Below are 13,997 nucleotides of genomic sequence, written 5' to 3'. Positions count from 1 at the left end.
ACCGGTGTGGCTCGGCCCCCAGCCTCAGAGTCTAACTCCAGCCCCAGGCTCCGGCCCAGCTCCAAGCCTAAACCAGTCCATGCAGGTCCGCTACAGCCTGCAGGACAACCCAGACCTGGAGAAGAGGAGGATACACCACTGTGACTTCCCAGGTCAGGACTCCTCCCTCTACTGTCAGGACTCCTCCCTCTTACTGTCAGGACTCCTCCCTCTTACTGTCAGGACTCCTCCCTCTACTGTCAGGACTCCTCCCTCTACTGTCAGGACTCCTCCCTCTACTGTCAGGACTCCTCCCTCTACTGTCAGGACTCCTCCCTCTACTGTCAGGACTCCTCCCTCTACTGTCAGGACTCCTCCCTCTTACTGTCAGGACTCCTCCCTCTTACTGTCAGGACTCCTCCCTCTACTGTCAGGACTCCTCCCTCTACTGTCAGGACTCCTCCCTCTTACTGTCAGGACTCCTCCCTCTACTGTCAGGACTCCTCCCTCCTCTACTGACAGGACTCCTCCCTCCTCTACTGTCAGGACTATCCTCCCTCTACTGTCAGGACTTATCCCTCCTACTGTCAGGACTACCTCCCTCTACTGTCAGGACTTATCCCTCCTCTACTGTCAGGACTCCTCCTCCCTCTACTGTCAGGACTCCTCCCTCCCTCTACTGTCAGGACTCCTCCCTCCCTCTACTGTCAGGACGTATCCCTCCCTCTACTGTCAGGACGTATCCCTCCCTCTACTGTCAGGACTTATCCCTCCCTCTACTGTCAGGACTCCTCCCTCTACTGTCAGGACTCCTCCCTCTACTGTCAGGACTCCTCCCTCTACTGTCAGGACTCCTCCCTCTACTGTCAGGACTCCTCCCTCTACTGTCAGGACTAATCCCTTACTCTACTGTCAGGACGTATCCCTCCTCTACTGTCAGGACTAATCCTCCCTCTACTGTCAGGACTCCTCCCTCCCTCTACTGTCAGGACTAATCCCTCCTCTACTGTCAGGACGTATCCCTCCCTCTACTGTCAGGACTCCTCCCTCTACTGTCAGGACTCTCACTCCCTCTACTGTCAGGACTATCCTCCCTCTACTGTCAGGACGTATCCCTCCCTCTACTGTCAGGACTCCTCCCTCCCTCTACTGTCAGGACTCCTCCCTCTACTGTCAGGACTCCTCCCTCCCTCTACTGTCAGGACTTATCCCTCCCTCTACTGTCAGGACTTATCCCTCCCTCTACTGTCAGGACATATCCCTCCCTCTACTGTCAGGACTCCTCCCTCCCTCTACTGTCCAGGACGTATCCCTCCTCTACTGTCAGGACGTATCCCTCCCTCCTCTCTACTGTCAGGACGTATCCCTCCCTCTACTGTCAGGACTCCTCCCTCCCTCTACTGTCAGGACGTATCCCTCCCTCTACTGTCAGGACTCCTCCCTCCCTCTACTGTCAGGACTCCTCCCTCCCTCTACTGTCAGGACTCCTCCCTCCCTCTACTGTCAGGACTCCTCCCTCCCTCCTACTGTCAGGACGTATCCCTCCCTCTACTGTCAGGACGTATCCCTCCCTCTACTGTCAGGACATATCCCTCCCTCTACTGTCAGGACTCCTCCCTCTACTGTCAGGACTCCTCCCTCCCTCTACTGTCAGGACTTATCCCTCCCTCTACTGTCAGGACTTATCCCTCCCTTCTACTGTCAGGACGTATCCCTCCCTCTACTGTCAGGACTCCTCCCTCCCTCTACTGTCAGGACTCCTCCCTCCCTCTACTGTCAGGACTTATCCCTCCCTCTACTGTCAGGACTTATCCCTCCCTCTACTGTCAGGACGTATCCCTCCCTCCCTCTACTGTCAGGACTTATCCCTCCCTCTACTGTCAGGACTTATCCCTCCCTCTACTGTCAGGACGTATCCCTCCTCCCTCTACTGTCAGGACGTATCCCTCCCTCTACTGTCAGGACTCCTCCCTCCCTCTACTGCATCAGGACTCCTCCCTCTACATCAGGACTCCTCCCTCCCTCTACTGTCAGGACTTATCCCTCTACTGTCAGAAGCTCCTCCCTCCCTCTACTGTCAGGACTCCTCCCTCTACTGTCAGGACTCCTCCCTCTCCCTCTACTGTCAGGACTTATCCCTCTACTGTCCAGGACGTATCCCTCCCTCTGTTTTCAGGACTCCTCCCTCCCTCTACTGTCCAGGACTCCTCCCTCTACTGTCCAGGACTCCTCCCTCCCTCTACTGTCAGGACTTATCCCTCCCTCTACTGTCAGGACTCCACTCCCTCCCTCTACTGTCAGGACTCCTCCCTCCCTCTACTGTCAGGACTTATCCCTCCCTCTACTGTCAGGACGTATCCCTCCCTCTACTGTCAGGACGTATCCCTCCCCTCTACTGTCAGGACTCCTCCCTCTACTTTCAGGACGTATCCCTCCCTCTACTGTCAGGACTCCTCCCTCTACTTTCAGGACGTATCCCTCCCTCTACTGTCAGGACTCCTCCTCCCTCTACTGTCAGGACTTATCCCTCCCTCTACTGTCAGGACTTATCCCTCCCTCTACTGTCAGGACTCCTCCCTCTACTTTCAGGACGTATCCCTCCCCTCTACTGTCAGGACTCCTCCCTCCCTCTACTGTCAGGACTTATCCCTCCTCTACTGTCAGGACTTATCCCTCCCTCTACTGTCAGGACTTATCCCTCCCTCTACTGTCAGGACGTATCCCTCCCTCTACTGTCAGGACGTATCCCTCCCCTCTACTGTCAGGACTTATCCCTCCCTCTACTGTCAGGACTCCTCCCTCTACTGTCGGGGACGATCCTCCCTCTACTGTCAGGACTCCTCCCTCTACTGTCAGGACGTCCCCTCCCTCTACTGTCAGGACTCCTCCCTCTACTGTCAGGACGTATCCTCCCTCTACTGTCAGGACTCCTCCCTCTACTTTCAGGAAGTATCCCTCCCTCTACTTTCAGGACTTATCCCTCCCCCTCTACTGTCAGGACTCCCTCCCTCCCTCTACTGTCAGGACTAATCCCTCCCTCTACTGTCAGGACTCCTCCCTCCCTCTACTGTCAGGACTCCTCCCTCTACTGTCAGGACTCCTCCCTCTACTGTCAGACGTACCCTCCCTCCCTCTACCGTCAGGACCCTCCCTCCATCCCTCCCTCTACTGTCAGGACGTACCCCTGTTATGGGCGGTGGTCTGATTAGCTCAGTGTCCATAGTGTCCTGTGTTATGGGCGTGGTCTGATTAGCTCAGTGTCCTGTGTTATGGGCGGTGGTCTGATTAGCTCAGTGTCCTGTGTTATGGGCGGTGGTCTGATTAGCTCAGTGTCTATAGTGTCCTGTGTTATGGGTGGTGGTCTGATTAGCTCAGTGTCCTGTGTTAGTGTCCTGTTTATGGGCGGTGGTCTGATTAGCTCAGTGTCTATAGTGTCCTGTGTTATAGCGGTGGTCACATGCTCAGTGGTCTGATTAGCTCAGTGTCTATAGTGTCTGTTTATGGGCGGTGGTCTGATTAGCTCAGTGTCTGTAGTGTCCTCAGTGTTATGGGCGGTGGTCTGATTAGCTCAGTGTCTATAGTGTCCTGTGTTATGGGCGGTGGTCTGACTAGCTCAGTGTCTGTGTGTCCTGTGTTATGGGTGGTGGTCTGATTAGCTCAGTGTCTGTAGTGTCCTGTGTTATGGGCGTGGTCTGACTAGCTCAGTGTCTGTGTTATGGGCGGTGGTCTGATTAGCTCAGTGTCCTGTGTTATGGGTGGTGGTCTGATTAGCTCAGTGTCTATAGTGTCCTGTGTTATGGGCGGTGGTCTGATTAGTCAGTGTCCTGTGTTATGGGTGGTGGTCTGATTAGCTCAGTGTCCTGTGTTATGGGCGGTGGTCTGATTAGCTCAGTGTCTGTAGTGTCCTGTGTTATGGGTGGTGGTCTGATTAGCTCGAGTGTCTATAGTGTCCTGTGTTTATGGGCGTGTGGTCTGATTAGCTCAGTGTCCATAGTGTCCTGTGTTATGGGCGGTGGTCTGATTAGCTCAGTGTCTATAGTGTCTGTGTTATGGGCGGTGGTCTGATTAGCTCAGTGTCTATAGTGTCCTGTGTTATGGGCGGTGGTCTGATTAGCTCAGTGTCCTGTGTTATGGGTGTCCTCAGTGTTATAATTGTCTGTGTTATGGGTAATGGTCTGATTAGCTCAGTGTCCTGTGTTATGGGTGGTGGTCTGCAATTAGCTCAGTGTCTATAGTGTCCTGTGTTATGGGCAGTGTCTGATTAGCTCAGTGTCTGTCCTGTGTTATGGGCGGTGGTCTGACTCAGTGAATTTAGTCAACATTACTATTCTCTGTGTGTGTTGCCTCTGAATGATGTTGAATAATTCAGTAATCGACAGCAGGCTTTTTAGCCAGCACCTAGGATGTATCCTAAACGGCGCCCTATTCCCTACATAGTGCCCTCGTTGTGACCAGAATCTGGGTCAAAAGTAGTGCACTATGCTTTAGGGCAGGTGTCGTTTTGGATGCAACCCAACTCTAGAGATCTGTCAGAGAAACACAGGAAATGGACGACCGGGACGGATTCTGGTTGCATCAAATTGACAGTGTTTCACAGCTAGAAAAAAACACACCAGTCAGTCCACTGAAAACACACACACACACACATAAACAAACTCCTCTTGGGCTAATATAATAGTCACGTGCTCCTCCTGCTTGTCAGCAGCTCTCACCCTCTCACTAATGTTAGATGATGTCAGATAGCCTCTGGCTCTGGGATTGGAGGGTTACTCAACTCCTCAGCATGTCTGGACTGGTTGTGTTGTAAATGGGAGCAGAACTCTGTAGAGGCGGTGTTGCAGAACTCTGTAGAGACGGTGTTGTAGAACTCTGTAGAGACGGTGTTGTAGAACTCTGTAGAGGCGGTGTTGTAGAACTCTGTAGAGGCGGTGTTGTAGAACTCTGTAGAGGCGGTGTTGTAGAACTCTGTAGAGGCGGTGTTGCAGAACTCTGAGGCGGTGTTGCAGAACTCTGTAGAGGCGGTGTTGCAGAACTCTGTAGAGGCGGTGTTGCAGAACTCTGTAGAGACGGTGTTGCAGAACTCTGTAGGCGGTGTTGCAGAACTCTGTAGAGGCGGTGTTGAGAACTCTGTAGAGGCGTGGTGTTGCAGAACTCTGTAGAGACGGTGTTGCAGAACTCTGTAGAGACGGTGTTGCAGAACTCTGTAGAGACGGTGTTTCAGAACTCTGTAGAGACGGTGTTGTAGAACTCTGTAGAGACGGTGTTGTAGAACTCTGTAGAGGCGGTGTTGCAGAACAGGGAGACGGTGTTGTAGAACTCTGTAGAGGCGGTGTTGTAGAGAGGCGGTGTTGCAGAACTCTGTAGAGGCGGTGTTGCAGTAGAACTCTGTAGAGCGGTGTTGCAGAACAGGAGACGGTGTTGCAGAACTCTGTAGAGACGGTGTTGCAGAACTCTGTAGAGACGGTGTTGTAGAACTCTGTAGAGACGTGTGTTGCAGAACTCTGTAGAGGGTGTTGTAGAACTCTGTAGGCGGTGTTGCAGAACAGGAGACGGTGTTGCAGAACTCTGTAGAGGCGGTGTTGTAGAACTCTGTAGAGACGGTGTTGCAGAACTCTGTAGAGTAGAACAGAGACGGTGTTGCAGAACTCTGTAGAGACGGTGTTGTAGAACTCTGTAGAGACGGGGTGTTGCAGAACTCTGTAGAGACGGTGTTGTAGAACTCTGTAGAGACGGTGTTGTAGAACTCTGTAGAGACGGTGGCAGAACTCTGTGGCGGTGTTGTAGAACGGTGTTGCAGAACTCTGTAGAGACGGTGTTGTAGAACTCTGTAGAGACGGTGTTGTAGAACCCTGTAGAAGCGGTGTTGCAGAACTCTGTAGAGACGGTGTTGCAGAACAGGGAGACGGTGTTGCAGAACTCTGTAGAGACGGTGTTGCAGAACTCTGTAGAGGCGGTAGAGACGGTGTTGTAGAACTCTGTAGAGACGGTGTTGCCAGAACTCTGTAGAGACGGTGTTGTAGAACTCTGTAGAGACGGTGTTGTAGAACTCTGTAGAGACGGTGTTGCAGAACTCTGTAGAGGCGGTGTTGCAGAACTCTGTAGAGACGGTGTTGCAGAACTCTGTAGAGCGGTGTTGTAGAACTCTGTAGAGACGGTGTTGCAGAACTCTGTAGAGGCGTGTTACTGAACTCTGTAGAGGCGGTGTTGTAGAACTCTGTAGAGGCGGTGTTTGCAGAACTCTGTAGAGACGGTGTTGCAGAACTCTGTAGAGGCGGTGTTGCAGAACTCTGTAGAGGCGGTGTTGCCAGAACTCTGTAGAGACGGTGTTGCAGAACTCTGTAGAGGCGGTGTTGTAGAACTCTGTAGAGCGGTGTTGCAGAACTCTGTAGAGACGGTGTTGCAGAACTCTGTAGACGGTGTTGCAGAACTCTGTAGAGGCGGTGTTGCAGAACTCTGTAGAGGCGGTGTTTGCAGAACTCTGTAGAGCGGTGTTGTAGAACTCTGTAGAGCGGTGTTGCAGAACAGGGGAGACGGTGTTGCAGAACTCTGTAGAGCGGTGTTGCAGAACTCTGTAGACGGTGTTGCAGAACTCTGTAGAGACGGTGTTGTAGAACTCTGTAGAGGCGGTGTTGCAGAACTCTGTAGAGACGGTGTTGTAGAACTCTGTAGAGGCGGTGTTGCAGAACTCTGTAGAGGCGGTGTTGCAGAACTCTGTAGAGGCGGTGTTGTAGAACAGGAGACGGTGTTGCAGAACTCTGTAGAGACGGTGTTGCAGAACTCTGTAGAGACGGTGTTGTAGAACTCTGTAGAGACGGTGTTGCAGAACTCTGTAGAGGCGGTGTTGTAGAACTCTGTAGAGGCGGTGTTGCAGAACTCTGTAGAGACGGTGTTGCAGAACTCTGAGAGGTATGTTGCAGAACTCTGTAGAGACGGTGTTGTAGAACTCTGTAGAGACGGTGTTGCAGAACTCTGTAGAGACGGTGTTGTAGAACTCTGTAGAGACGGTGTTGTAGAACTCTGTAGAGACGGTGTTGCAGAACTCTGTAGAGACGGGTGTTGTAGAACTCTGTAGAGACGGTGTTGTAGAACTCTGTAGAGACGGTGTTGCAGAACTCTGTAGAGGCGGTGTTGCAGAACTCTGTAGAGACGGTGTTGTAGAACAGGTAGAGACGGTGTTGTAGAACTCTGTAGAGACGGTGTTGTAGAACAGGGAGACGGTGTTGCAGAACTCTGTAGAGACGGTGTTGTAGAACTCTGTAGAGACGGTGTTGCAGAACTCTGTAGAGACGGTAAATAGAACCTGTAGAGACGGTGTAGAACTCTGTAGAGACGGTGTTGCAGAACAGAGAGACGGTGTTGTAGAACTCTGTAGAGACGGTGTTGTAGAACTCTGTAGAGACGGTGTTGTAGAACTCTGTAGAGACGGTGTTGCAGAACTCTGTAGAGACGGTGTTGCAGAACTCTGTAGAGACGGTGTTGCTTAGAACTCTGTAGAGACGGTGTTGCAGAACTCTGTAGGGGCGTGTGTTGTAGAGCTCTGTAGAGACGGAAGCAGAACTCTGTAGAGACGGTGTTGCAGAACTCTGTAGAGACGGTGTTGCAGAACTCTGTAGAGGCGGTGTTGCAGAACTCTGTAGAGATGGTGTTGCAGAACTCTGTAGAGACGGTGTTGTAGAACTCTGTAGAGCGGTGTTGCAGAACTCTGTAGAGACGGTGTTGCAGAACTCTGTAGAGACGGTGTTGTAGAACTCTGTAGAGACGGTGTTGCAGAACTCTGTAGAGCGGTGTTGCAGAACTCTGTAGAGACGGTGTTGCAGAACTCTGTAGAGACGGTGTTGCAGAACTCTGTAGAGGCGGTGTTGCAGAACTCTGTAGAGACGGTGTTGTAGAACTCTGTAGAGGCGGTGTTGCAGAACTCTGTAGAGATGGTGTTGCAGAACTCTGTAGAGACGGTGTTGTAGAACTCTGTAGAGGCGGTGTTGCAGAACTCTGTAGAGGCGGTGTTGCAGAACTCTGTAGAGACGGTGTTGCAGAACTCTGTAGAGACGGTGTTGTAGAACTCTGTAGAGACGGTGTTGCAGAACTCTGTAGAGACGGTGTTGCAGAACTCTGTAGAGGCGGTGTTGCAGAACTCTGTAGAGACGGTGTTGCAGAACTCTGTAGAGACGGTGTTGCAGAACTCTGTAGAGGCGGTGTTGCAGAACTCTGTAGGACGGTGTTGCAGAACTCTGTAGAGACGGTGTTGTAGAACTCTGTAGAGACGGTGTTGCAGAACTCTGTAGAGACGGTGTTGTAGAACTCTGTAGAGACGGTGTTGTAGAACTCTGTAGAGACGGTGTTGTAGAACTCTGTAGAGACGGTGTTGTAGAACTCTGTAGAGGACGGTGTTGCAGAACTCTGTAGAGACGGTGTTGCAGAACTCTGTAGAGACGGTGTTGTAGAACAGGTAGAGACGGTGTTGCAGAAGCTGTAGAGACGGTGTTGTAGAACAGAGGAGACGGTGTTGCAGAACTCTGTAGAGACGGTGTTGTAGAACAGGTAGAGACGGTGTTGCAGAACTCTGTAGAGACGGTGTTGTAGAACTCTGTAGAGACGGTGTTGTAGAACTCTGTAGAGACGGTGTTGCAGAACAGAAGAGACGGTGTTGCAGAACTCTGTAGAGACGGTGTTGCAGAACTCTGTAGAGACGGTGTTGTAGAACTCTGTAGAGACGGTGTTGCAGAACTCTGTAGAGGCGGTGTTGCAGAACTCTGTAGAGACGGTGTTGTGAACTCTGTAGAGACGGGTGTTGTAGAACTCTGTAGAGACGGTGTTTTGTAGAACTCTGTAGAGACGGTGTTGTAGAACTCTGTAGAGATCAAAGTGTTGCAGAACTCTGTAGAGACGGTGTTGTAGAACTCTGTAGAGACGGTGTTGCAGAACTCTGTAGAGACGGTGTTGCAGAACTCTGTAGAGATGGTGTTGCAGAACTCTGTAGAGACGGTGTTGCAGAACTCTGTGTAGAGACGGTGTTGCAGAACTCTGTAGAGACGGTATTTGCAGAACTCTGTAGAGACGGTGTTGCAGAACTCTGTAGAGACGGTGTTGCAGAACTCTGTAGAGACGGTGTTGCAGAACTCTGTAGAGGCGGTGTTGCAGAGCTCTGTAGAGACGGTGTTGCAGAACTCTGTAGAGACGGTGTTGCAGAACTCTGTAGAGACGGTGTTGCAGAACTCTGTAGAGACGGTGTTGCAGAACTCTGTAGAGACGGTGTTGTAGAACTCTGTAGAGACGGTGTTGTAGAACTCTGTAGAGACGGTGTTGCAGAACTCTGTAGAGCGGTGTTGCAGAACTCTGAGACGGTGTTGCAGAACTCTGAGACGGTGTTGTAGAACTCTGTAGAGACGGTGTTGCAGAACTCTGTAGAGGCGGTGTTGCAGAACTCTGTAGAGACGGTGTTGTAGAACTCTGTAGAGACGTGTTGCAGAACTCTGTAGGCGGTGTTGCAGAACTCTGTAGAGACGGTGTTGTAAGAACTCTGTAGAAGCGGTGTTGCAGAACTCTGTAGAGACGGTGTTGCAGAACTCTGTAGAGGCGGTGTTGCAGAACTCTGTAGAGACGGTGTTGCAGAACTCTGTAGAGACGTGTTGCAGAACTCCTGTAGAGACGGTGTTGTAGAACTCTGCTAGAGACGGTGTTGTAGAACTCTGTAGAGACGGTGTTGCAGAACTCTGTAGAGACGGTGTTGTAGAACTCTGTAGAGGCGGTGTTGTAGAACTCTGTAGAGGCGGTGTTGCAGAACTCTGTAGAGACGGTGTTGCAGAACAGTAGAGACGGTGTTGTAGAACTCTGTAGAGACGGTGTTGCAGAACTCTGTAGAGACGGTGTTGTAGAACTCTGTAGAGACGGTGTTGCAGAACTCTGTAGAGACGGTGTTGCAGAACTCTGTAGAGACGGTGTTGTAGAACTCTGTAGAGACGGTGTTGCAGAACTCTGTAGAGACGGTGTTGTAGAACTCTGTAGAGGCGGTGTTGCAGAACTCTGTAGAGGCGGTGTTGTAGAACTCTGTAGAGACGGTGTTGTAGAACTCTGTAGAGACGGTGTTGTAGAACTCTGTAGAGACGGTGTTGCAGAACAGGTAGAGACGGTGTTGCAGAACTCTGTAGAGACGGTGTTGTAGAACTCTGTAGAGCGGTGTTGCAGAACTCTGTAGAGACGGTGTGTAGAACAGGGAGAGACGGTGTTGCAGAACTCTGAGGCGGTGTTGTAGAACAGGTAGAGACGGTGTTGCAGAACTCTGTAGAGGCAGTGTGTTGTAGAACTCTGTAGAGGCGGTGTTGTAGAACTCTGTAGAGCTCGTGTTGCAGATCAGAGAGGGTTGTAGAACTCTGTAGAGCGGTGTTCAGAACTGTAGAACGGTGTTGTAGAACTCTGTAGAGACGGAGTTGCAGAACTCTGTAGAGACGGTGTCAGAACTCTGTAGGCGGTGTTGTAGAACTCTGTAGAGGCGGTGTTGCAGAACATGGAGAGAGGGCCTGTAGAACTCTGTAGGATCAGTGTTGCAGAACTCTGTAGAGAGGGCTGTAGACTCTGTAGATCAGAGGCAGAACTCTGTAGAGGCGGTGTTGGATCAGAGGGCCTTTGGAACTCTGTAGAGAGGGCTGTAGAACTCTGTAGATCAGGGGAACTCTGTAGGCGGTGTTGCAGAGAACTCTGGGGCGGTGTTGCAGAACTCTGTAGGGCGGTGTTGCAGAGCCTGTATGGATCGGGGTTGCAGAACTCTGGATCAGAGTTGCAGAACTCTGTAGGACGGTGTTGCAGAACTCTGTAGGCCCGTGTTGCAGAACTCTGTAGAGGCCTGTGACAGGATCAGAGGGCTGTTGCAGAACTCTGTAGAGATCAGGGTAGCCTCTGTAGATGGCGGTGTTGTAGAACTCTGGGCGGTGTTGCAGAACTCTGTAGAGGCGGGGCAGAACTCTGTAGAGGCGGTGTTGCAGAACTCTGGGGCTGTTGTAGAACTCTGTAGAGGCAGTGTTGCAGAACTCTGTATGTTGCAGATCTGGGGCGGTGTTGTAGAACTCTGTAGATCAGTGTTGGCTCTGTAGAGACGGTGTTGTAGAACTCTGTAGAGGCGGTGTTGCAGAACTCTGTAGAGGCGGTGTCAGAACTCTGTAGAGACGGTGTGCAGAACTCTGTAGGGCGGTGTTGCAGATCTGTAGGGCGGTGTTGTAGATCTGTAGAGGCGGTGGGCTCTGTAGAGAACGGTGTTGCAGAACTCTGTAGAGCCGGTGTTGCAGAACTCTGTAGAGACGGTGTTGCAGAACTCAGAGGGTGTTGTAGATCAGAGGGCTGTTGCAGAACTCTGTAGGATCAGGGTAGAACTCTGTAGGGCGGTGTTGCAGAACTCTGTAGAGGCGGTGTTGCAGAACTCTGTAGGCGGTGTTGCAGAACTCAGTAGGGCGGTCGCGAACTCTGTAGGGCGGTGTTGCAGATCAGGGGGCTCGTGTTGCGATCAGAGGGTCGTATTGCGGATCAGAGGGCTCGTGACGCGGATCAGAGGGCTCGTATTGCGGATCAGAGGAGCCCCGTATTGCGGATCAGAGCTGTACATCAGGGGCCTGCGGATCAGGGGGCCCGTATTGGGATCAGAGGCTCGTAGATTGCGGATCAGGGGCTCGTATTGACAGATCAGAGGGCTCGTATTGCGGATCAGAGGGCCTGACATGGATCAGGGGCTCACATGGATCAGAGGGTCAGATTGCGATCAGGGGCCGTATTGGGATCAGAGGGCCTGCATCAGAGGGCCTTGCGGATCAGAGGGCTCGTATTGCGGATCAGGGGTCGTATTGCGGATCAGAGGGCTCGGGATTGCGGATCAGAGGGCTCGTATTGCGGATCAGGGGCTCGTATTGCGGATCAGAGGGCTCGTATTGCGGATCAGAGGCCTCGTATTGCGGATCAGAGGGGCCTCGATTGCGGATCAGGGGCTCGTATTGCGGATCAGGGGGCTCGTATTGCCGGATCAGAGGGCTCGTAGGATCAGAGGGCTCAGATCCAGATCAGGGCTCGGGACATGCGGATCAGAGGGCTGCGATGCGGATCAGGGGGGCCTGTGACATGCGGATCAGAGGGCCTTGTGTGCGGATCAGAGGGCTGTGTGGATCAGAGGGCTCGTATTGCGGATCAGAGGGCTCGTATTGCGGATCAGAGGGCTCGTATTGCGGATCAGGGGCTCGTGGATGCGGAACATTTGATGTATTGCGGATCAGAGGGCTCGATCTTGTGCCTTATTTTCCTCATCCTGATAGGGATAGAGGGCTCCTTCTCACCCCCCTTTAAGATTTAGATGCACTATTGTATCAGAGGCTCTATTCTACTGGATGTCAGAGAGGCTGAATGCACTAATTTGTCAAGTCCGGATAAGAGCGTCTGCTAAATGACTTAAATGTAAATGTCTGATGGATTTGTTCTTCTCTGTGTTTTGTTTCAGGATGTAAGAAAAGTGTACATAAGTCTTCCATCTGAAAGCCCACCTGAGGACCCACTGGTAAGACCTCTTTCTAATGGACCCGTTAAAGGGAGGCGCTGCCCCTCTTTATTTTGCGGTTCCTCGTGGTGTTGCTAGGCAGGAGGCGTAGTCTTGGCATGCGCTATCGTTCATTTGTTACATGCTGCTTGGGGAGGCCCCCGCTCCGCCCCGCCCTCAATGTGCTGTTCTGTTAAACAGGCAGCATAAGTCCACAACACTTCACAAACCTCCCGCTCTGTGTTGTAGAATATTGAGCAGTTCTAGAATGTTACAAGGACCCTAGAACGTTTTCATCAGTCAGGGTCAAGGGGTTGCTTTCTGAAGGGTCGAAGGGGGCTTGGAAGGTAGAGGGGGGCTTTGCTGGAAGGGTCGAGGGGGGCTTTGGAAGGGGTGGAGGGGGGCTTGGAAGGAGTCGAAGGGAGAGCTTTGGAAGGGTAGAAGGGGCTTTGGAAGGTCGAGGGGGCTTTGCGGAAGGTAGAAGGGGCTGATTCTGGAAGGGGTCAAATTTCTGGAAGAGGTCAGAAGAGAGCTTTCTGGAAGGGTGAAGGAGCTTCTGTGGAAGGTCGAAGGGGTAGGGCTTTCTGGAAGGGTCGAAGGGGCTTTCTGGAAGGGTCGAAGAGGGCTTTCTGGAAGGGTCAAGGGGGGCTTTGGGAAGGAGGGGGCTCTGGAAGGTCGAAGGGGCTTTCTGGAAGGGTCGAAGGGGGCCAGTGGGGCTTTCTGGAAGGGTCGAAGGGGCTTTCTGGAAGGGTCGAGGGGGCTTTCTGGAAGGGTCGGGGGCTTTCTGGAAGGGTCGAAGAAGGCTTTGGAAGGTCGAGGGGCTTTCTGGAAAGATCAGAGGGGCTTTCTGAAGGGTCGAAGGGGGCTTTCTGGAAGGGTCGAAGGGGGGCTTTCTGGAAGGGCTGAGGGGGGCCTACTGAAGGGCTCCAGGCCTTTCTGGAAGGGCCCAGGGGGCTTTGGAAGGGTCGAATTAGAAGGGGGGCTTTCTGGAAGGTAGAAGGGGCTTTCTGGAAGGGTCAGGGGAGCTTTCTGGAAGGGTCGAAGGGCTTTCTGGAAGGGTCGAAGGAGCTTTCAGCTCGAAGGGGGCTTTCTGGAAGGGTCGAGGGGCTTTCGGAAGGAAGGGGGAGCTTTCTAGGAAGGGAGATCGAGAGGGGGGCTTTCTGGAAGGGTCACAGGGGAGCTTTCGGGAAGGGTGAAGGGGGCTTTCTGGAAGGGTGCGAAGGGGCTTTCTGGAAGGTCGAAGGGGGGCTTTCTGGAAGGGTCGAGGGGGGGCTTTCTGGAAGGTCGAGGGGGCTTTCTGGAAGGGTGAGAGGCTTTCTGGAAGGTCGTGAAGGGGGGCTTTCTGGAAGGGTCGAGAGAGCTTTCTGGAAGGGTCGAAGGGAGGCTTTCTGGAAGGGAGACGAAGGGGAGCTTTCTGGAAGGGTAGAGAGGGCTTTGCCTTGGAAGGGTGAAGGGAGGCTTTCATGGAAGGGTGAGAAGGGGGCTTTCTGGAAGGAAGGGTCTGCAGGGGAGG

At 52.5% G+C, this 13,997-nt stretch overlaps 1 protein-coding gene across 1 annotated transcript; it reads right to left on the bottom strand.

Moving 5' to 3' along the window:
* Positions 1-12,755: 12,755 nt before the first annotated feature.
* On the bottom strand, positions 12,756-13,826 carry LOC127918375 (uncharacterized; the record flags this gene model as incomplete). Its single annotated transcript, XM_052501648.1, has 3 exons — positions 12,756-13,309; positions 13,402-13,534; positions 13,658-13,826. Coding segments are annotated over 3 exons (856 nt in total), but the record flags the coding sequence as incomplete, so codon positions are not given.
* Positions 13,827-13,997: the final 171 nt, after the last annotated feature.

Source organism: Oncorhynchus keta, unplaced genomic scaffold (genome assembly GCF_023373465.1).
Source record: "Oncorhynchus keta strain PuntledgeMale-10-30-2019 unplaced genomic scaffold, Oket_V2 Un_contig_14052_pilon_pilon, whole genome shotgun sequence".
Taxonomy (NCBI): domain Eukaryota; kingdom Metazoa; phylum Chordata; class Actinopteri; order Salmoniformes; family Salmonidae; genus Oncorhynchus; species Oncorhynchus keta.
Note: the sequence above shows the minus strand (reverse complement) of the source record. Positions and strands in the feature narration are given on the sequence as shown.